Source organism: Tachyglossus aculeatus, chromosome 10 (assembly GCF_015852505.1).
Source record: "Tachyglossus aculeatus isolate mTacAcu1 chromosome 10, mTacAcu1.pri, whole genome shotgun sequence".
Classification (NCBI taxonomy): Eukaryota; Metazoa; Chordata; class Mammalia; order Monotremata; family Tachyglossidae; genus Tachyglossus; species Tachyglossus aculeatus.
The window spans coordinates 40,622,486-40,646,315 of record NC_052075.1 but is presented as its reverse complement, the minus strand read 5'-3'; the positions used below and the strand labels follow the sequence as shown (position 1 = coordinate 40,646,315).

The following is a 23,830-nucleotide window of genomic DNA, read 5'->3' as shown; positions in this document are numbered from 1 at the left end:
CTTTGGGCAAGTCACTTAACTTCTACGTGCCTCAGGTCCCTCATCTGTAAAATGGGGATTAAGACTGTGACCCCCCACATGGGACAACCTGGTTTACCTTGTATTCCCCCCCCCCCCAGCGCTTAGAACAGTGCTTGGCACATAGTAAGAGCTTAACAAATACCATTATCATTATTGTTACAAACCTTTGCATGCTCTTCTCAGTGCACTTCACCTGTCTAATAATAATAATAATAATAATTGTTATCCTGAGAGATGGGGAGGGGATTTCCCGTTGGGATTTCCCAAGGGGATAAACCGCAGAGCAGAGATGGTGTCTACCCGCTCTGCTGTACTGTACTCTCCCAAGCGCTTAGTACAGCGCTGTGAACAGTAAGGGGTCCATAAGTACGGTGCATCGATGGACTGGTTGACGGACCCGGCTGGTCCGAGCCCCCGGGCCTCCCCTCTGCCACCGCCAGGACCCCCGAGGATAATAATAATAATAATAATAATAATAATAATAATAATAATAATAATAGCATTTGTTAAGCGCTTCCTATGTGCAGAGCACTGTTCTAAGCGCTGGATCTGCCCGGGCCGGGCGGGGGGGGTGCCACTCCGAGATGCCCCGCGGCTGTGCCAGGAGGAAGGAGGGCGGCAGAGGAGGACGAGCGCTGCGCCTTCGCCTTCTCGCCCTCCCCGGCTCTCTCGGGCTTGGCTATGCCAACTTGGACCTCCCAAGCGCTTAGTACAGTGCTCTGCACACGGTAAGCGCTCAATAAATACGATTGATTGATTGATTGATTGATTGATTGGCGGGCGGCTCCGGCCGGGGATCCGGCCCGCCCCGCGCCGTCCCTCCCGCTGGCACCGGGGCTCTCCGGGCGCGCAGCCCGGGCTCCGCCCTGCCCAACTTTCTGCCCGGGAGAAAGTTCCTTCTCCAGCCCGGCCCGCACCCTCCGCTCCTCCGCCGCTAATCTCCTCCCCGTGCCTCGTTCTCGCCTGTCCCGCCGTCGACCCCCGGGCCTGGAATGCCCTCCCTCAGCCCATCCGCCCAGCTAGCTCTCTTCCTCCACTTCAAGGCCCTACTGCGAGCTCACCTCCTCCAGGAGGCCTTCCCACACTCAGCCCCTTCCTTCCTCTCTCCCTCGTCCCCCTCTCGATCCCCCCACGTCTTACCTCCTTCCCTTCCCCACAGCACCTGTATATATGGATGCACGTATTTATTACTCTACTTATTTTGCTTGTACAGATCTATTCTATTTCTTTTATTTTGTTAGCATGTTTGGTTTTGTTCTCTGTCTCCCCCTTTTAGACCGTGAGCCCACTGTTGGGTAGGGACTGTCTCTATGTGTTGCCAACTTGTACGTTCCAAGCGCTTAGTACAGTGCTCTGCACACAGTAAGCGCTCAATAAATACGATTGATTGATCGATTGATCGATTGATCGATTGAGAAGGGGTACCCCCAGCTCCGGGGGGGCGGGGGCTGACCCAAGGAGGGGTCTCCGGAGCTGCCCCCGCCCCCAGCCCGCGCCCAGCCCGACCGGGCCGGGCGTCGCCCGCAGGGGCGGAGCGGGCGGGCGGGCGGGAGGGTGGGCAGGGGGCGGGCTGCCTCCCTTCCTCGGAGCCCTCGGCGGGCAATAAAGCAGTGCCGGGGACACCCCCACCGGGAGCGGCCGGGAGCAGCGCCGGCCTTCCCTCCCCATCCTTTCCCATCCCTTCCCATCCCCTCCCATCCCTTCCCATCGCTTCCCTTCCCTCCTCGGCGCTCGGAGCCCGTCCATCCCTCCCGTCCCGGTCCCGCTGGGGACTTGAGACGGGGCGAGGCGGAGGCCGGGCCGGGGCCGGGGCTGCGGCGGCGGCGGTCGGGGTCGGGCGGCGGGCCCCGGGGCCATGGGCGTCCCGCCCGGCCCCCGGCGGCCCGGGAGAGTCCGGCCGTCCTCCTGAGCGGGCGGGCGCGGCGCCGCCATGCAGCCCTCCGGGACGGCCCCCGCCCGGCTCGGGGCCCTGCGGCGGCGGCTGCTGCTGCTGCTGCTGCTGCTGCTCCTGCTGCGGGCGGGGCCGGCGGCCGGCTGGGCTCCCGGGCCCGGGGACGCTCCCGGGGAGACGGAGCCCGGGCGGCTGGCCTCCTCCTCCTCCGCCGCCGCCCGGGCCTCCTGCCGGGAGCCGGACCGCCAGGCTCCGCCCGGGACCGCCGGGGACAGCGACGGACACAGCGACGGACACAGCGACGGGGAGGCGGCCGCGTCTCCGCGCGCACCCCCGGACCAGGCGCCCTCCCCTCCGGACCATCCGCGCTCCCCCTCGGACCATCCGCGCTCCCCCCCGGACCAGCCACGCTCCCCTCCGGACCATCCGCGCTCCCCCTCGGACCATCCGCGCTCCCCCCCGGACCAGCCGCTCTCCCCCTGGGACCATCCGCGCTCCCCCCCGGACCATCCGCACTCCCCCTCGGACCATCCGCGCTCCCCCTCGGATCAGCCGCTCTCCTCCCGGGACCATCCGCTCTCCCCCCCGGACCAGTCGCTCTCCCCCTCGGACCAGGCACGCTCCCCACCGGACCATCAGCGCTCTCCCCCGGACCAGGCGCTCCCCCCTTGGGACCATCCTCTCTCTCCCCTGGACCATCCGATGTCCCCCTCGGACCATCCGCTCTCCCCCTCGGACCATCCGCCCTCCCCCAGGGACCATCAGCGCTCTCCCCCGGACCAGCCGCTCCTCCCCTGGGACCATCCGCTCTCTCCCCCGGACCATCCGCTCACTCCCCGGGACCATCCGCTCTCTCCTCCGGACCATCCGATCTTCCCCTCGGACCATCCAGTCTCCCCCCCGGACCACCCACTCTCCCCCTCGGACCATCCACTCTCCCCCTCGGACGAGCCGCTCTCCCCCTGGGGCCGTCCGCGCTCTCCCCCCCACCACCCGCGCTCCCCCAGGGACCAGCGTCGGTGGACCGCGAAGGGGTCTGCGGGGTCCGGGCCTGCGGGGTCGGGTGTCCCCCCGCTCCCGGAGGGGCAGCGGGACGGCGGCAGCGGCCCCCGGCCCCGGCCCAGGAGAGCGGGGAGGACCGAGGGGCGGCCGCCGGCGGAGCCCCCCGCCACGGGCAGCCGGAGGGCGGCGGGGCCCCCGGGCCGGGCGCTGCCCCTGAACGGGTCCGGGGAGCGCGGGGACCCCCGGGGGTCGGGCAACGGGACGAGCGGGCGCGCCCGCCTCCAAAACCCCTTCTACCCGCTGACCAAGGAGTCGTACGGGGCGTACGCCGTCATGTGCCTGTCCGTGGTCATCTTCGGCACCGGCATCGTCGGCAACCTGGCCGTGCTGTGCATCGTCTGCCACAACTACTACATGAGGAGCATCTCCAACTCTCTGCTGGCCAACCTGGCCTTCTGGGACTTCCTCATCCTCTTTTTCTGCCTCCCCCTGGTCATCTTCCACGAGCTGGCCAAGAAGTGGCTGCTGGAGGACTTCTCCTGCAAGATCGTGCCCTACATCGAGGTAACCCCCTGCCCCCCACGCCCCACCGTCGCCCCCTCTCCCTCCTCCTTCCCCACCCCCTGGATGAGATCTGGAACGCACCCTTCTCCCCTCCCACCCCCTTCCCCAGTCCTCCTCTTCCCCTTTCCTCCATCTCCCTCGTCTCTGGCCTCCACTCTCCTGTCCTCTTCACACCTCATTCTCTCTACGTTAAGGTAGCCCCCTTGCCCAGCCACAGACAGACTAAAGACCCTTAGAAGACTCTGTGCCTTCAGGGTTTCCGATGGGCCGGGTCGACCCTGCCTGGTCGAGGCTTGGGGCCATGCCCTGGTGGATCGAGTCGCATGATTCTCCGATGTGAAAATTGTTGGAGTTCTTCTCCTCTCGGCTCCGAGGAGTGAGCTCGCCTGCTCAACCTCAGGACAGCCTTCTAGCAAGGCAAATGGGACCACACGGCACCCCTTCTTCATCAATGAAACTTACTGAGCGCTCAAGTGCTTGAGCACTGTACTGAGCTTTTTCTCCCTAAATGTTTTCCAAGAACGTGTTCAGAATGAAAAACGGATTTACTGTTCCTAGGGAAGGCAGCTTGGACCAGTATGCAGTTCCCACTGCTCCTCTCCAACCCTTTTAGTCCTTGTTCAGACTGAGTTGGGTCTGAACCCAAGGACCCAAGTTCAGACTTCCTCTTTCTCACAGGAAGACAGACTCCAGAATTTCCATGCTTTAGTAATAACTGACACATGGTCTTCGCCGCCTCTCCGTCCCCACCCTCCAATATCGTTTAAATTGTATTTGACCACCACCTACCCATTTCTAACTCAATGTATATTACTTCACTTCTTCAGAAAAGGAAAAGGCCCTTCTCTCCCCCTTTCCTACTTTACCGATTCCATGACCTTTTCCTTTTGGGTTACCAGAGTAACTTTTGTTATCCTGGAAGGATGAATGAATGCTTGGTCAATCAGCCTACACAATAATCATTTCTACTGACTATTCGCTAAAAGCAACATTGTAACAGAGGCATTCCTTAGGAGGAAAGTAGAAAACTGAGGGCACCCAAGCAGGTCTAAAAATGTAAACAGATCACTTGGGAGGACTTTCGAAATGGGAACTTCTGAAGAGGACTTTACTCCACTAACTCTTCCAGATTCTGCATTTATTTATCCATTTGTGTGGAGGTTGGGGTTTACTTTAAAACAGTCCCTCACCCACTCAAACACGATTTCATGGCAGTCGCCCAAACCTTTTGCCAGTTGCGTTTTCAGCCAGCTGGCCATTACCCTGCTCCAACCAGCCCGTTCATTGCATTTATGGAAGCAGAAAGGAGAGCTGAAATGTGTTAAGGTTGCAGCAACCCATTATTCCTTACAGCAAATAAATACTCAAAGCCTGTGACACTACTCATTTGCTTAAAGGACAAACAAATTATGTAGCACCTCAGGACTACCAGATTTCTCTCTGAAGGACTAGAGAAACTGTGTACAGAGTATGCTCTGTTACAGTGGCAGTGATCAGATACTAAGACTTATTAAAACAGCTGCCATCCTTTCTGTGCACAAGGCCGATGATGTCTGCTGTTGCTAGGGGCTAGGAGAAGCTTTGAAGCATCTAATTTATTTGGAGGTCAGCTCATGTGGGAGAGGAAGATAGCATAGGTCTGGAAGCAGAGACCTGGGTTCTCAGTTCAGCTTACCCACTGGTCCACTGCGTGAGCTTAAGGAAGTTATTTAACCTCTCTGGATTTCAGTTTCCTCATCTGCAAAATGAAGTTAATAATATTTATCTGATGCTACCTCCCAGGGATATTGTGGGACTAAAATGAGATAACTGATGGTGCTTTGGAAAAATCCAAAAAAAAGCTAAATAAATTTAATGTATTATTATCATTTTTGAAATTGTGGAACAAATTGGTTGAGAACCGCTACCATGTGAGCTGAATGAATGAATGAATGAATGAATGAATGAATGAATGAATGAATGCACAGTTGAGAGAGATGAAGAATGATTTACCAGGGCAATTTGGGCTGAAATCTAATCTAATGAATTTGGAAAGTAAGTCAAGCTCCTGGGAAGTAGCACAGTAAAGTGTTAACTGGCAGGGGGTGGGGTTATCAGAAAAACTAAGAATTATACAGCAAAAACCTGTTCCAAGCAGGGCACTATAGGGCGTATCATGCCTATTAGCTCAGAGTTTTTATAGAAGAATACCATGAGAAAAAATTAGGAGAAAGGTTGGATGGAAAAAATGCCCTGTTGCTGTTCCCCTGACCAAATTTGGGTGGCAGGTGTTGTTTGTAGGACTTTGTGGCATTCGGTTGTTGTGCATGAGTTCGCATTTGTTTGGCCTTATGTTCTTGCTCTGATTTGTTTATGACTAGCTGAGATCTGTGCAACATCCATGAGAGTTTTGTGTTTTCCTAGCTCTTTCCAGCTCATCCCATTTCCATTCATTCCTCAATAGTCTCTTCTTAGTTATTCCCCTTTCTTTCAACTCCCTCCCCCTGCTCCTCATTTCCTTCCTCCCACATCTGTTATTATTTCCTCCCCAGTATTTGAATTATTTTTTATCCTGTTTCTAACTAAATGCCCTGGCCCTGCTTAATGTTTTTGTAACAAGGTATTCTGTTTGTGAATGGTTTGGTGAAAGGGTTTCAGCGTCCTGTGGAATGTTGTTAACTTTAATCACTTCCTGTGGTTTTCTTCTTCTGACTTTGGTATCTCTTCTGGAATTTTATTCTTATGTCCTCTCCATTGCAGTAAGTGACTTGTGCTCTCACCTGTCCTCTGCCAGCAGTCTGCTGTCTTTGCCCTGTCTGCCTTTCTCTCTCGTGGCTTATTCTCTCGAAGACTTGTGGCTTCCTCTGCATTTTTAGGTAACTTCCTCAGGTTGTGTGCTTCTTGGTGTCCTAACTGGCCCCTGCTGCCTCTTATTGGTAGAGGCTCCCCAGCCACTCACTGAGTGGCTTCTCTGAGTTTGATGTTTTCCCTTCTGTTTCTGTAGTGTGGGAAATGGCCTTTGAGAGTGCTTTCCCTTTAAAAGGTGTTGGCTGGCAGGTTGGTTAGAGGTCTGTATCCAAGGCCTATCTCCTAGCACTTAACTCGCCCTAACTAACCTTCCACCTTCTCTCTTTCTACAAAAGTTTGGTGAGAGGTGCCACTTGTCTGCTGGGTGACCTGGGACAAGTCACTTAACTTCTCTGTGCTTCAGTTACCTTATCTGTAAAATGGGGATTAAGACTGTGAGTCCCACCTCAGACAAGGGCTGTGTCCAATCTGATTAGCTTGTATTTACCCCAGGATTTAGTACAGTGCCTGGCAAGGAGTATGTGCTTAACAAATACCATTAAAAAAGTGCCTATTATCTCTGTCTTCTGGATGCACTGTGCCTCCGAGGTTCCTGGAAACCTTCACCAGATTTTCCACCCAATCTTGGATTTTATCTTTCTCTTCATTGCGGATACAGCTGGGTCCTGAACTCATCACCCACTCAAATTATCCTGCACTCTTTAGGGTCCCAGAGTGCACTCCTCCCTGATGCCAACTGATTCCTTGCAGTTTTCCTGTATTTGTTTTGGCTTTCTGAATGTCTTCCCTGCTTTTTTAAATTTTCTTAATGGCATTTGTTAAGCACTTACTATGTACCAGGCTCCGTACTAAGTGCTGGGGAAGACCCAAGCTAATCAGGTTGGACACGGTCCATGTCACACGTGGGGCTCACAGTCTCACTCCCCATTTTGCAAATGAGGTAACTGAGGAACAGAGAAGTTAAGTGACTTGAAAGAGGTCACACAGCAGACAAGTGGCGGAGCAGGGATTAGAACCCAGGTCCTCTGACTCCTACCCCCTTGCTCTTTCCACTAGGCCAGAAGGCCTCCAACATAGGCCCTAGGAACAGGCAAAGCCATCCATTGTGCGTTCATTCATTCAATCATATTTATTGAGCACTTACTTTGTGCACAGCACTGTACTAAGCACTTGGAAAGTACAATTCAGCAAAAAATAGAGACAATCCCTACCCAACAACAGGGCTCACAGTGTAGAAGGGGGGAGACAGACAACAAAAAAAAAACAAAACCAGCAGACAAGCATCAATATCATCAATATAAGTAAATAGAATTCTAGATAACATACACATCATTAATGTGCAGGGAGTCATGCATAGTTGGTTTTCATTGCCTACAAGATGTCCTGAAATCCCTGCTCCTGCCACATGATTTGCTTTTGGGGTCAATGATGGAAGCTTTGTTGGCCAAAATGCTGCAAAGGGTGTTATAGCAGGTTGATCGTTGCCTCCTAGAAGAGACATTTTCACTTTTCTAGGAACTTCCAGAGTTATGCATTTGAGACTCATTTCCTTCAGAGCTATCTAAAGGTAGCTCCTCCAGAACCCTGGGTGTGACTGGCTCCTGTTCCTCTCCCCCACATTCAGCATTTTCCAGCCTTTCCTGTCCCCCAAACATGCCGTCCAACCCTGTCCCCCCACACCTCGGTGTCCTCACCTTCCTTTTCCCCCTCTCCAGCTCCAGCCCCCGACCTGTTGCTGCAGAGTCAGGGGCTGAGGCTGGGGTGGGATGGAGGAGAGCAGGCTGGACAAAGGAATGTGTCCACTAATTCTGTTGTACTGTACTCTCCCGAGCACTTAGTACAGTGTTCTGTACACAGTAAGCACTCAATAAACACCATTGATTGATTGATTGATTGATTAATCAAGGGTGTAGAAGAGGAGGACGAAGAAGAGGGAGGGCCAACAAGAGCCTCAGACCATCTCTGAGCTACTTCCTCCCTCCTCTAAGACGACGACCACCACCACCATTCTTGGACTTTCTATGAGGTCCATCCCCTCTCTGAGCCCTTTCCCCCACTTTCCAGGCTTCTGCCTCCATCGCCAGGTTTGGACCAACTCAGCCTCCCCTCCTCCTTCCCCTTCTGCCACCACCGTCAGCCTTTGAGCTTCTCTCAGCTTTCCCCTCCAAGCCCTCCTCCTCTGCCTCTACCACCTGCCTGCCCCCTGTCCTGCCCCATTCCAGCTCTGGGAGTTCAGACTGCTGTAGTTGGAAGGGGTTGGGTTGATGGCAAGTAGTGAGATGTTCAGTGCTAGAAAAAATGTACAAAAGTAGATTTAGGAATACAGAAGGAATGGGAGGTGAGGGAGAAAAGTGGTGTTAGTCTGGAATACGAGAGACGGTCCAGGAAACCTACGGGAACCAGAAGGGCTGAGTTAGGAAAAATGGGGTAGAACTTCTTTCTTGGCAAATTTGCTCAAGTGGCGATCTGAACTTTAATCACTTTAAAAAGAAGTGATTTGTGCCTTTGTTGACATGGCACTGGGTCAGTTGGTTGCTAGATGCAACCATTTAAGGCCCAAGATGGTCTGTGGGAGACGGGAAACACCACAGAGAGATGAATTCTGGGTGTTGGAGATAAATTTAAATTTAACTTTATTTCTAATGGGAGCAGACCAGCTGAATCCCCGAATACGGCCTTGACCAGGGAAGCACCTAGACAATCCCCTCCTCTCTTCCTCCCTCTGCAGTGAGGGTAGTCCTGTCCACAGCATGTTTGCTGGGGAGGGACGGGGTCTGGGCTGATCCCTGAAGATGCCTGGGAGACCTCAATTGATAATAAAGCACAATCAATTACCAGGAAGACAGCTGGGAAACTTTGAAGGATTCTGATGGATTTTTAAGTTCGCAGCATTCAGATTTATGGCCAATTTGTCGGTTACAAATAATACGTTGAGCGAAATGTTAAACATGTATTCTGAGGAAAGCCGTGCTTTGTGAAGTGTTTTAAGACTTCCCTGAAGAGGCATTAACTCTGCATAATCCTTTACAGTCCTGCATTCATATGCCAGTGGATAGATATCCTGTTCAGTTACAGGGTGGTTATTTTTTAATTTTTTTGGCTGAGTCAACAGAGTAATTGAAATCGGTCCTATCATCATGTCACACATTCATCATGCTAATCACTGGACAAACGTCTGAGTGATTCAGATGGTGTGGAGTGTGCCAATCATATACTTCATTCTTATATGCGTAATTGAGTGACAAACTGACCAAGAGGGACTCTATTCTGATGAGTTCAGTGTTTTCAACCGTTTTGGGGAACTGTACCCACTACAGTTTCAAGGTTTCATTGCAATGCCCTCACCCTTTCACCCCTCACCCAGGCGAGTAATCATTCAGACCATTTCAGTAGGGAAGGCTGATTTGTTGGGAAACTCCTGGATTTGAGGGCTAGCAAGTAGGTGATGTGTTCATGGCAAATCTAAGTCAAATAAGAATCAAAATAATAATATTGAAAATAGTCCCTTGAATTTGAAGAGCACTTGTATTTTTTTCCAAAGCCTTTTCTCTTCAGTTACCTCATTTTATCCTCTCTATGTGACTGTGTGATATGGAAAGATAGGAATTACCTCCATTTTACAGATTAGGAAATTGAGGCACAAGAGATTAAAGGACTTTACCATAGTCACACTGAACTTTAGTAGGATGACTGGGTCTAGAGCCCCCAGCTTTGGGATTGTAGACTCTCTCTCCACTAGGGCACTCCCTGTCCAGCATGTTAGACTTTCAGCATAACCCTTGAACCAAATATGGTTGGATTACCCACAAGGGCACTGCTGCCCATTGAAATTACTCCTCTGTCTAAGGATTTGAAGCCTCTGGGTAATCTGCCTCCTGAATCCTATATTTTATAATCTTTTTTGATCTCTTTAGGGTCTAGATGAAACTAGATTGTAAGTGTGTACTGTGCCCTCAAAACAAACACCTGCCTGTTTCACTTCAAAAACAAAGTGTAGAGAAAGTTCAGAGTTTCCAAGATAAGAAAAGTTAGATTCGAATATGTATTAATGTACTGAGCCAGATTCCATTCTGCGGATTGGAGAACAGACTGTTGTGAAATCGTAGAAGAAAGTCTTCCACAGGTTTCCTTGGGATAGAGAAGACGTTTTTCCTTAGATAAGGTGATAGGTTTTGCTGCAAGTAAGCATCATTTCATTTTAAATTTTCAAGAATGCAAACTAGCACCATCAGATTTCTTAGTGTGGCCATTTGAGATTACTACTCTTCATTGCTGCTCTCTGAGGGTCATTAATTATGGAGAATTGATTTTAAACTGTGAGTACAAATCTCTACAGAAAGTAGATGGGACAGTGCAGGACTGTGGGGAAAGTTTCCTGGGTCTGTCTAAGAGGAGAGAAAGTGTCTAGTATAGTGCTCTGCACGTAGTAAGTACTTAATAAATGCCACTGATGATGAGAAATCTGAGGTGACACAGCATTCATGTATCTATACATAATATATTTTAATGTCTGCCTCCCCTTTTAGACTGTATGCTCCTTGTACTCAGGTTACGTGTCTACCAACTCTATCATATTGCACTTTCTCAAGTGCTTAGCACAGTGCTCTACACATAGTAAGCACACAATAAATACAATTGACTGTTGATTGATGGGTCAGTAGGTGAAAGGTTTTAATTGGGAGGATATTGACCAAGTTTTCTCCCTATCCTTTGGGGATAATACGCAGGTAGATTTTGCTTTCATTAGAGTGACTACAATAGAGAGAGTATAGCAAACAAAAGGATAATCAGGAGGTTGAAATTCTGGAGTGGCTCAAGTTGTGTAGCGGCTGAAGTTGAGTAGGTTGTAGAACTTCCTTCCCTGGAGGACTGCAAAGAAAAACTAGATGGCATGACCAGGAGGCCAGGAATGATGCCTTTAATTTCATTACTTTTCCCCACACAGGGCTTTCTAAAGTTGCCTAATGAATCTACCATTAGCAAGCACAATAGGTGCTCAATAAATGCTGCTGCCACTGAAGGTTGCACAGTGTAGGTAAGTGCAATTCTTTGGAAACCGGGTATCAATCGTCTCACCTTCAAACCCACTGTGAGAAGAAGCGTGGCCTAGTGGAAAGAGTATGAATCGGCTTGGGAGTCAGAAAATGCGGGTTCTGATCCTGGCTCTGCCACATGTCTGCCGTGTGACCTTGAGCAAGTCACTTAACCTCTCTGTGCCTCAGTTATCTCATCTGCAAAATGGGGACGAAGACTGTGAGCCCCATGTGGGACAGGGGCTGTGTCCAACCTGATTATCTCATATCTACCCTAGCACTTAGAACAGTAAGCACTTAACACATACACCATTATTTTTAAACCCAACCCAGAAGTCCTGACATCAGGAAATCCTCTGGATTGACAGACTTTCCCATACCCAAGTCCTGGATACTCATCTCATTACCACCCTAGGGGGATTCGAGGCTTCCCCAAAGTCCAAGGAGAGAGGGAATGCCCAGGGCCACCAGGATCACTAAGTAGAAGCTGCCAGTGGGGCAGGCTCCTTGCTCAATCAGAAGTCCCCTTCAGGGCATTTTTCCCCGTCCATCCACCCATCACTCAATCAATCAATCATATCTATTGAGAGTATATTGTGTGCAGAGGACTGTACTGAGCACTTCAGAGAACATAATATAACAATAAAACTGTCAGTAGACATATTCCCTGCCCACAATGAGCTTAACAGTCTAGAGGGGGAGGCAGACATTAAAATATATTATGGATATGTATGTGAATGCTGTGTCAATTCTTGGCTTTCCCAACATCCATCGTCTCAGGCTTCACCCTTTCCTTTTCAGCTTTCTAGGACCAAGCCCAAAGAAAAATGTACTAATGGCAAATCTCCTTACCGTCAACAGGCTAAGTCATATATCAATAGGGCCGTTAAGATCCAGACAGGAGCCGTGAATTGTTTTCAATATGCTGTTAAGTTCACCCCTTGCAGACACAATCAGTGCCCATGAAAAATGAGTTGGCATCCCCAACTCTATCTTTATTGGAACTTCTCTTTACTAATTCAATAAAGATGTGTTGTGGAAAAACTAAAAAAAAACATTTGTTACTACATTTACTGGGATTACTTGCAGCACTCAGTGCTGAGTTTAAACTGAGAGGTGCCTAAAATAATTCCAGATTATTTGCTGAAAACCCTAACTTCCTACTGTATTACTGTTTTTTTCTGTGTCTTTGGAACAATGAAGGTCATAGGAACATAATTGCTTGAAATTGGTGAATCTGTGACTTTATTTTTGCTTTGATGAAGGTAGTTGAGAAGGGGTAAAACATGTTTTTGATGGAATAATGGTTTTAGGCTGGTGCACTGTTTAACATATTACAAAACTACATAAAGCTTCTCATGCTAGTTCAAATAGAATCAGACTCATTTCTTTCTGGTGGTGCCTTATTCATTCATTCATTCATTCAACCAGCTGTATTCATCAAGTGCCTACTTTATGCAGAGCACTGCCCTGGAGTGCACTAAAATTCAAGCACATTATCCCTGTGTTCGAGGAGTTTGCACTAATGGGGATACAGGAAGACATAATATCTTAATGTCCTTTCATGAAATGAGACTTTTAATTGAGATCAATCAGTCATATTTATTGAGCGCTTACTGTGTGCAGAGCACTGTACTAAGCAGTTGGGAAAGTACAAAACAACAATAAAATGGACACATTCTCTGCCCACAAGGAGTTTACAGTCTAGAAGAGATCCAGAGGATGTCATTGGGTTCTGCTTAATTTTTTCTTCATAGCAAAGCTTGAGAGACATTCCGCAAGTTCCAAACAGGGTCTAGATGAAAAAAAATCTACTTCCAAATTCTCTCATTGGTCCACTCCTTGCTGGTCTGTGTTTCTGAAAAAGGTATCTCATTAATGGGGTGACTAATACATAGTCATTAATAGTGATTAATAAAATGGTCTTGGAATCAGACCCTCTTCTGGTCCAGGTTTATAGGCAATCAATTTCTGGGCCTTGAAGCCACTGGTTGAACTCTGCTGCCCAAACTGTCAGCTATGAGACTGGGTTGGATCCAGTTGATGAGGAGCCATTTTAACTTGGAAGTAAATTAGTTGAGGATGGTTTCCCTCTGTCTATCCCGAGAACAAAATTTCTATCTGCCAAAAGTGGGTTTTGTCAGAATGATGTAAAGGGATCTTGTTCAGTAAAGCCTTTACACAAATTATAAGAACTTCATCATTTTTTTTAAGGATTAATGGAGGCCTTTGTCCCCCAAGGCTGCCAGCTGCTCAACTTCCATAGGTTCTAAAATTAGGTCTAAATCCAAGGTTTGGAGACTACAGTAATACTGGGACTGTATTGTCACTGACACGGCTGCCTTTCTGGAACTTGTTGTCCAGCTCCCATCTCCATGTATGGAAACTACTCTCTTCAGACAGGCTTTCCCCTTTGGTCTTAACTGGAAAAATGCTTTCAATTCAATCTCAAACTTTAATTTGCTCTTGACTTCTATCTTGTCCCTGATTGGGCTGCATTGGAATACCAGTGATTTGCATGTCTTCTGAATGGAAGAGGAGACTTAGGGTGGAAGTAGTTTGATTTCCCAGTAATTTCTACTCCTTCACGCATACCATTTCCCACCCACCAGGACGTTGTTTTTCATTCCCAATGTTCGCTCTGTGTGTATGGGATTGATTTTTCTGAAGCCCTCCCAAACTGCTGCTCATGAGGAGGGCTTTGCATAAAGTAGGTGTTCCATAAATGCTGCTGCTGCTGCTGATAATGAAATTCCAGGAAGGGCTCTTTAAGGCTTCAGAATAATGCAGTAAGGCATTAAAGTTTTGGGGCTCACTGACCTCTGAACAGCTTCCATTCTGAAAGGCCATTTAGACAGGGACACACACTGATGTTCGAACTATGACCAAATAAACTCTCATTGTTGGATGGGTATTTCCTGATTTTCTAACAATGTTCTAAGTGAAACACCCAAAGAAAACATGTGTTACAACAGAACTAAGTCCTATGTGGAAAAAGTAATCCAGACCATTTGGGTGACTGACATCATGATTGACAAGGTGCCTTTGTCTAAGATGGGATCACTTGTCGAGGAGTAAAAGTAAGGATTGGCAGTGGCCCAGCAGAGATGTTTAATCAAGTGGTGAATCACTTCAAAATCACTTGTAATGTGAAGAATAGGGGAATATACGGCCATGATACAACCATTAATTAGCTACAATACCATAGGATTTGTAGAAACACCTGTTTTGAAAGCTCACTTCAAGCACGATAAAAGGATAGCTTTTCAGTAGGGCTATCAGTAACTCATTAACATTGTAGAAGGAACCAATTTCAGTGTTTTTGTTTATTGCAAACTGAATTTTAAGGTGTTGCAAATTGCTTCCTAGTGCCATACTAATAAGCTAGATAAGTGTCAGATAAAAGCTTTAGAAAATGCAGCCTTGAAACAAGGTTTTTTGTTTTTGTTTTTATGTTTTCTATAATCTTTTTGAATTTCACCCTGTATACTATTTCAATTCATTTTGAACCATTTATCCTCTGGCCACTATTATCCCATTGAAATAATTTACACAATTTCACTTTTAGATAGGGCAGAAGTTTGCAAAGATAAAGCAACTATGTTGCAGGGGGAATGTCAGTGGAATATCAGGTAAAATCTCAGTAAAGGTTAGTAAGGAAAAAGGAAAGAGAGAGAGAGAGAGAGACAGAGAGAGACAGAAGGAAAAAAGGGAGGGAGGGAAAGAGGAAGGAAGGAAGGAAGGAAAAGGGAGAGAAAGAAAGGAAGAAATGTTGTGGGATTTGGGCTAAAATTGGGGTTTACAGCTTTCAGTTTTGAGACTAAGGATGCTAATTGCTAAATGGCTTCATCTGCCTCCAGCTTTTGAGCAAGAACAAGGTGTTGGTCACTCAAATATGGGATCGGAAAGCTTCCTTTATTGTAGTGACTTTCCAGGGAAAAAGACTGAGGCAGGGAAATAAAGGACAAACCCTGTTAGATAGGGTGCTGGGCAGACCCAGCTAGAATATTTAGTCCCACACTGGGAGGAATGCATGTTTGTGGGCATGAGAGAATCTACTCTCTCCTTATGCTGATTTAGGAACTCTCCAGAGAAGAATTTCACTTTCATGCTGTTACAGCTGGAATCCAGGCTGAAACTTTTGTTAAATGTCATTAATTCTCAGTAGTCTACAAGTTGCTGTGAACCGCTCAAGGAGAGAACCACATTTTCCCCAGTGATGATCAAAAAAACCCATCTCCAGGGTAGATAGATTAGTCCCTTTTGTGAAAAAAAAAGGGTGAATGATGGCAAATGCCTAACAGCTAAAGTTATGCAAATGAAAGTCGTTTGACAACCTGACTGGAACCCTAACCCTCAATTCATCCTGAAAATTTTCCCGGCTGCTTACTGGGCCTCTAATAAGTGATCTATAATACAGTCTACAGTACCTAAATGAAAAGAATAGGCAAGATATTCATTTTTTTCTTAGTTAAGATACCCTTGTTTGGAGGACTGTGTAGCATTTCCTTTCACCAAATTTCTATGATGTGATATGAATTATATGGGAATATCATTATCGTGATCTTGCACTAGAGGAAATCCCATTTTGTTGAAAAATACTCAATACTTCAAGTTTTAAATAGGGAGAATTTAAGGCAAAAAAGTTGGTTGCTTCCAAAAGTAGAAGTTTCTCAGTGGCACCTACCACTGTCTATTCAATTTTGTGTTCCTTTTATTTATTGATCTGTATTAGAAGGTTTTCAAAAGCACTTTATGGTTATCAAAGGAGTGATAGCTTTATTTTGTTAATGCTATTTATTATATATTTCACTGTTAAGCTTTCAGTAGCACTTTCACAGCTGACTTTCTAGATATTTCCCTTACTCTTATTTCTTTGCATTAAGCCTGTCAGTAATGGATCAATTTCTGGTACAGAAATCTGGCTGGTTACAATTTCTCTTAGGCCTTTTGAGTTTTCTTTCCTTAGTCCAGTCTAAACAAGACTAAATTGATACCCCAACAATGGACTAGATCTCCTTCAACCCCCAAGGGATGCCTTAGTAGAGAGAGAAAGGCACTTAGGGACTGACTTTGGCTCTGACAAGAATGGAGAAGGAAATGTCTTTCCTTCAAAAACTTGTATACACTGACCAGAGGAAGGACTGAGAGCCATTGTTCACATCCTGGACTGTAAGCTCACTGGGGACAGGGACCACGTCTACCAATTCTGTTGTACTGTATTATCCTAAGAGCTTAGTACAGTGCTCAGCATAGAGAAAGCAGTATGTCCTAGGGGGTTGAGCACAGGCTTGGGAGTCAAAAGGACCTGGCTCCAAACCTTGTCTGCTCTGTTAACTTCTCTGAGTCCCAGTTACCTCATCTGTAAATTGGGGATTAAAGCTGTGAGCTGTGGGACATGGACTGTGCCCAATTTGATTGGTTTGTGCCTACTCTAGTGCTAAGTGCAGTGCCTGGCATATAGTAAGTGCTCAACAGATACCATAAAAAATAGGCGCTCAATAGGTACCACTGATTGATTGTTCCTGGAGAACATCCTGTGGTTCCAGTTTGCTTGTGATGATAGAGTTCTGCTGTGGTTCCGCGGAACATTTTCCAGGTTCTTTCTCCACAGACGGGCTCAGCTGAACCAGTTTGGCTGCTGCCATTGCCCCCCCAGATTACCCCAGGAATTTACCACTTCCCAGAAAGTAGAATCAAGCAGCAGTTTTCTAAACCTGGGGGTGTTATAGACCACTTGCCTGGAACTCAGAAGGCCATGGGTTCTAATTCTGGCTCTGTCATTTGTCTAATGTGTGACCTAGGGCAAGTCACTTAACTTCTCTCGGCCTCAGTTACCTCATGTGTAAAGTGAGGATTGAGACTGTGAACCCCATGTGCTATAGGGACTGCGTCCAAACCAATTTGCTTGTATCCACCCCAGTGCGTAATTCAGTGCCTGGCACATAGTAAGCACTTAATAACAATAATAATAATAATGATGGCATTTATTAAGTGCTTACTATGTGTAAAGCACTGTTCTAAGCGCTGGGGGGTACAGGGTAATCAGGTTGTCCCACAGGGGGCTCACAGGCTTCATCCCCATTTTACAGATGAGGGAACTGAGGCCCAGAGAAGTGAAGTGACTTGCCCAAAGTCACACAGCTGACAAGTGGTGGATCCGGGATTTGAACCCATGACCTCTGGCTCCAAAGCCCTTGCTCTTTCCACTGAGCCACGCTGCTTTTCCAACTTAACAAATACTACAATTATTATTATTATAAGGGAGCATTCCCTGCAGAACTCTTCCTTTTCTGCCACTTTGCCAGCAAAGAAATGCTTAGGATAACTCAATAAAGAGTATGGATTGAGAACTTACTCCGTGCCAAGCCCTGTATTAAGCACTTCGGAGTGTATAGTAGAGTTTATATACATGATCCCTGTCTTCAAGGAGCTTATAATCTAGGGGGAGAGATAAGCATGAAAATAAAGTATAGGTAGGGGAAGCAACAGACTGTGAAAACATACAACTAAGGGCTATTAGGGATTGGACCCAGCTGCCTAGAGAGGGAGAATTCCAGTGGGCAGATGATGTGAAAGTGCTGTAGTGGAAGTAGGAGGTGGAGAAATCAACCAATCAATCAATTAATGGTATATTTTGAGTGCTTACTGTGTTACAGTGTTGTAGTGTTTGGGAGAGTACAAGCAACAGAATTGGTAGACCAGTTCCATGCCTATAAGGAATTTGCAGTCTAGAGGGGGAGATAGAGATTAAAATAAATTATGAATACGTACTTAAGTCCTGAAGGACTGACACAACTGTTTAAAAGTTATAGATCCAAGTGAATATGTGATCCCGAAGGGAGAAGTAGTGGTGGAAATGAGAATTATTCAAGAACCATGTTTTGAAGAGTTGCAATTTTAGTAGGGCTTTGAAGTTGGGGAGAGCAGTGGTCTGTCAAGTGTGAGGAAGATAGGAGTTCCAGGAAGGAAATGTGAGCAAGAGGTCTAATGGTGAGCAAGAGTGTCACAGTGAATAGGTTGTCTTGAAAGCTAGTTTTGTCTTCAAACTGAAAGAGGTGCAGATTTATGCCAGAACTCCATTATTTGGATGAAAGAGAGAAAAGAAATCCAGAATGAATGAGTGGAAAGTCTAAATTCAGACAATAGCAGTTTGGCTACACAATTATATGTGTGTTTGTGTGTGTGTGTGTGTATGTGTGTTTATGCACCATACTTGCTCTACCAGTCTGTCTCTTTCTCTGACTGTATCTTTGATAAAATCTACTAGTAGAACCGTACTTGTAGATCAGAAGTACTCTGTATTTTCCACAGAGAATTCCCTGCCACTTTTGTCCTTCCTCCTGCCACTGCTTTGCTGAGGATTTGTTAATCACAACATAGATCAAAAATCCACAGCTTTAGATGAAAGTCATCCTTTGGCAGTAGTACAGAGAACAAAAGAAGGAAGAAGGGATTTGTATTTTGTCCAAATTTTTTATGAATTCTGAACTAATGAGGTCCAAATTAATGAGGTACAGCTCCATTTTACAGTTTACAGAGAAAACTGAGACACAATGTACAGCATGTCCCATATTTTGACTGTAAAATCAGGTGGAAGCCACTGGTATTTGGCCCAAAAGGAGGGGGACAATTCTTTTACCTATTTTACATATTTAGCGCATTACATACTTTACATATTATATTAAAAAAAGTTAAAAATCAAATTAGCATTTTCTGGCTCTTCTGGTTCCAATTACTTCTTTTAGAATGCTTACTAAATATGCCCAGAAAATTGTATTTTTCTGATTAATTTCAATTTTCCTGATATTCACTCCTAGTATTGTTCAGGTTGAAAACCTCCCCAAATGATTAGCTTTGCTTATTAAGAATTTTTATAGTTCTGTTTTTTGTTGCTGTAAATTATTCTGCCCATTGCAGGTTAATTAATAAGTGATCACATCTAACCCATTCCATCTCCCAGGATGCTGCTTCAGAGAATTACCCATCGAAACCAGTGCTTAATAGTTTTAATCCCTAGCGTATAATATTTTGTAAAGATATTGAATTTCTGTAATCATTAAATACTGAAGGCATGGGATGCACAATGCAGTTTTTTAATTGCATATAATTGCACCATTCATCTTTATATATATTTTTTATGAGATGTATATAAACAAGAACATTTCAAAATGGTAATGGAATGCAGAGTGCATTTGGAATGAAACAATATAAGTGTTTTAATGACATCAGTGCCTGTCTATTTAGGCAAGCAAAAATTCCCTGCTAATTCTGTTGTATTGTGCTATCCTAAGCGCTTAGTACAGTGCTCTGCACATAGTAAGTGCTCAATAAATACCTTTCATGGATTGATTTAGAGGGCAATGTGCAATCTTCCAGGTTTTAGCAATTCATTACTGCAGTACATGATAATGATGGTATTTGTTAAGCGCTTACTATGTGTGAAGTACAGTTCTAAGTGCTGGCACTGTTCTATGATACAGCTTGTGGGGTTTTTTTTATGGACTTCTAAGCAATTGGAGAAAAATGTTTGGTAGGGTCACCATATTTCCATTCCACCAGAAATGCAGAACATCAGTTGTTTGGTTTAAACCTCCAAGGGTCGCAACCAGCTTGGGAAGAATTATCTCTGTGTCCTGGCCTTGTAGTAGATTCACCCAACATGTTTCATGATTTGAAGCATGCACCCAATTCCCTGGGAGGTTTGGGAGGGGTCTCCCCTCTGTCACCCCAAGTGATCAGATAAGCAACAACCTCCATTCCCTTTGGTATCAGATGCATAGGGAGGCAGTATGGTCCAGGGGAATGGGCATAGGGCTGGCAGTCAGGAGGGGCAAGTTTTAATCCCAGCACTGCCACTGGCTTGCTTGATGACTTTAGGCAAGTCATTTTACCTCTTTGGGTCCTAGTTTCCTATCTGTAAGATGGGGATAACATGCCTGATCTCCCAACCTTTTAGTTAGTGGGCCCCAATTGGGGCAGAGGCTGTGTCTGATCTTATTATCTTGTTTTTACCATGCACTTGGTACATGGTAAGAACTTAATAAATATTAATAATAACAACAATAATAATAATCAATGCCACTAGCATTTCTTGAGCACTTGCTGTGTGCAGAACACTGTATTAAATTCCTGACAGAATGCAATACAATACAATAATGTTTTTTTTTTTAACCTATTACATGTTAGGCAGTTTGTTTCATTGATTTGATTGTAAGCTTCTTGAGGGCAAGAATCATGGCTTTTTTGCCTATTGTTTACTCCCAAAGAGTTAGAACAGTGCTTTGCATATAGGACACATTCAATAAATGTTGTTGATGGTGATACATTTTTCAATAAGGAGATTTATTTATACATCTCCTCAACGAGGACTTCTCAAAAATTCTTCAAATATTTTGTGCTTTAAAAATCCTTATTAGCTCCAAGGATAGGTCACTTCATTTCACATTTCACAAACATTTTCAACATTCACAAAATTGACAATGAAAATTACTACATCCACTGAGAGCTGGATGTTCAGTGGATTAAATGGATTCTCCCTCTAGACTGTGAGCTTGTTGTCGACAGGGAGTGTGTTCGTTTGTTGTTGTATTGTACTCTTCCAAGCTCTTAGTACAGTGCTTTGCACACAGTAAGCTCTCTACAAATATGATTGAATGAATGAATTAATTAAACATTTGATGAGGCCTTTGAAGCTGAAAGATTCTGTTCCTGGTCCTGCCAATGGCTCACATGATGTATAAATGTTATTTTCCCTACTTATGTGCAGTATGTTATGTAGCTCCATTCCCTACTTAAGATATATAGAGAAGTGTCCAAATCACTCATTCTAACTCTGGGTGATGTTGGGGAATGGAAGTATATTGAGCATGCTCTTTGGACAGAGCACTGTACTAGATGTTTGGGAACAAACAATAGACAAAAGAAATCCATGGTTCTTCCCTCAAAAAGTTTACAACCTAATGGGAGAAACAAATCACCTAATATGCAGTAGATTGAAGAGTAAAAGCTAAATAATCTTTATAATAACAACATTAACAATAATAATAGTATGTATTAAGTGCTCATTGTGCCAAGCACTTTGCTAGACACTAGGGTAGGTTTGGGATAATAAGATAGGTTATGGTCCCTGAATCACACGGGGCTCACAATCTAAGAGGGAGATAAAACAGATATTTGATAGTTGAGGAAACTGAGACCCAGAAAAGTTAAACAACTTTCCTGAGGTCACACAGCAGGCTAGTGACGCACCTGGGCCTAGTAGTAGTAGTAGTAGTAGTAGTAGTAGTAGTAGTATTTGTTAAATGTTAATTGTACTAAGTGCTGGGAAAAATTACACAGGTGGGAATGAGACCCAATCCCTGTCCCTTGGGAGGGTTTACAATCGAAATAGAACCCAAGTCTCCTGACTCCTAGTCCCAAACTCTTTCCACTAGACCAAGCCACCCCCTCTGTATATGTGACTTATAAAAGTGCACAGTTAAATCAGTAAGAAATAAAAAAAGCACTTATATAAAGGAATGCTGGTGAATGATGAGGTAGCATGACTACAAGGATGGGGTATTGGTCAGGGTAGGGATCTTGGACGAGATGACTTTATTATTATTATTATTAATAATAATAACAATAAATAGTATTTGTTAAATGATTACTATGTGCCAGGCAGTGTTCTAAGCACTGGGGTAGATACAAGGTAGTCAGGTTGTCCCAGGTGGGGCTTACGGTCTTAATCCTCATTTAACAGATGAGGTAACTGAGGCCCTGGAGAAGTTAAGTGACTTGCCCAAGGTCACACAACAGACGAGTGGTGGAGCAGAGATTAGAACCCATGACCTTCTGACTCCCAGCCCCTTGCCATGCTGCTTCTCAACACCATGCTGCTTCTTTAGGAGGGTTTTGAAGGTGAGGAGGGGTGTGATTGGGTTGAGCTGAGCAGAAGAGGTTATTCTAGGCAGGAGGAAAGTTGTGAGCATCAGATAGAAGACAGGATAGCCACAAGTCACAGTAATACATGTGGGAGAGTAACGAAGAGCATGAGCCGGAGTGTAATGGGAGAAGGGAGCGGGTGGGTCAGAGGGAGGTCACCTGCATTGAGTTTTGCTTTCCGGTGGTGGGGTAGATTAACATTTTTCCCCATTTTCCTTCCTTAGGTAGCTTCTCTCGGAGTCACCACTTTCACCTTATGTGCCCTGTGTATAGACCGCTTCCGGGCTGCCACTAATGTCCAGATGTACTACGAAATGATCGAAAACTGTACGTCCACTACCGCCAAGCTGGCCGTCATATGGGTGGGAGCCCTGCTCCTCGCCCTGCCCGAGGTCATGCTCCGCCAATTGACCAAGGAAGACTTGGGGCTGAGTGGGCGCGCCCCCGCGGAGCGCTGCGTGGTCAAAATCTCCCCCGAGTTACCGGACACCATCTACGTGCTAGCCCTGACGTACGATAGCGCGAGACTCTGGTGGTATTTCGGCTGTTACTTTTGTTTGCCCACCCTTTTCACCATCACCTGCTCTCTTGTGACTGCCCGGAAAATCCGGAAAGCGGAGAAAGCCTGCACTAGGGGCAACAAGCGACAGATTCAGTTGGAGAGTCAGATGAACTGCACCGTGGTGGCGTTGACCATTTTATATGGATTTTGCATTATTCCTGAAAATATCTGTAACATCGTGACTGCTTACATGTCTACAGGGGTCTCCCAGCAGACGATGGACCTCCTTCACATCATTAGTCAGTTTCTTCTGTTCTTTAAGTCATGCGTCACCCCTGTCCTCCTGTTCTGCCTCTGCAAACCTTTCAGCCGGGCGTTCATGGAGTGCTGCTGTTGCTGCTGCGAAGAATGTATTCAGAAGTCTTCGACGGTGACGAGCGACGACAACGATAATGAATACACCACAGAACTCGAACTCTCCCCTTTCAGCACCATCCGGCGTGAAATGTCTACTTTTGCTTCCGTCGGGACTCACTGCTAAACCGCTCTGGTTGGATTTAAAACATCCTGTGAAGATTTTTTTTACTTCTCCGTTTCTCCTTACTGGATGGAGCTGAAATAAGGATCTGTTTGATCGATTCTTTGTATTAACCTTTGTTCTCTGGGTGGGATTTCTGGTTAGTTATTTAAGAAAAAAGAACTAGCCTATAGTTTTAGGTTCTTTGATCCGGTACGGTTCTAATATATTTTTGGAAAAAAATTAGGGACTGTACCTTTTATTTAATTCCTTGCTAGGATTTATTTTGTAATCACTGTAAAACTGATTATAGCCATTGTGATTTTTGTGAGATGTTTCATGTGAAAGGTGTGGTCGAACGTATTGTATCCGATGTCGTGAGATGAATAGGGGTTTGAGGTTTCACAAGGTAGCAGAAAATAAATTCCCATTTCATTCTTTAATTTCATTGCCAATCTACTTTAACAAAGATCCAATAAATCTCATTTAAAGGCCTTAAGAACAGCATCTTTGCTTTATATAGAAACATTTAAGTATGGCAAATTTAATTTTCCATTAATTTACTTAGCCTTCGAGGCAAGTAATTA

General features: G+C 45.8%; 1 protein-coding gene across 1 annotated transcript; it reads left to right on the top strand.

The window, feature by feature from the left end:
- Positions 1–1,951: 1,951 nt before the first annotated feature.
- GPR37 (G protein-coupled receptor 37) lies at positions 1,952–23,737 on the top strand. Its single transcript, XM_038751980.1, has 3 exons — positions 1,952–1,987; positions 2,090–3,478; positions 22,449–23,737. The coding sequence occupies exons 1-3, from the start codon at positions 1,952–1,954 to the stop codon at positions 23,265–23,267; spliced, it is 2,244 nt and encodes a 747-aa protein (XP_038607908.1). The 3' UTR covers positions 23,268–23,737.
- The last annotated feature ends 93 nt before the right edge of the window (positions 23,738–23,830 follow it).

Coding starts and splice junctions, on each gene's coding strand:
- GPR37 (XM_038751980.1), top strand. CDS start 1,952: ATGCAGCCCTCCGGGACGGCCCCCGCCCGGCTCGGG. Junction 1,988..2,089: donor CGGCCCCCGCCCGGCTCGGG/GCCCTGCGGCGG, acceptor GCTCCCGGGGAG/ACGGAGCCCGGGCGGCTGGC. Junction 3,479..22,448: donor AGATCGTGCCCTACATCGAG/GTAACCCCCTGC, acceptor TTCCTTCCTTAG/GTAGCTTCTCTCGGAGTCAC.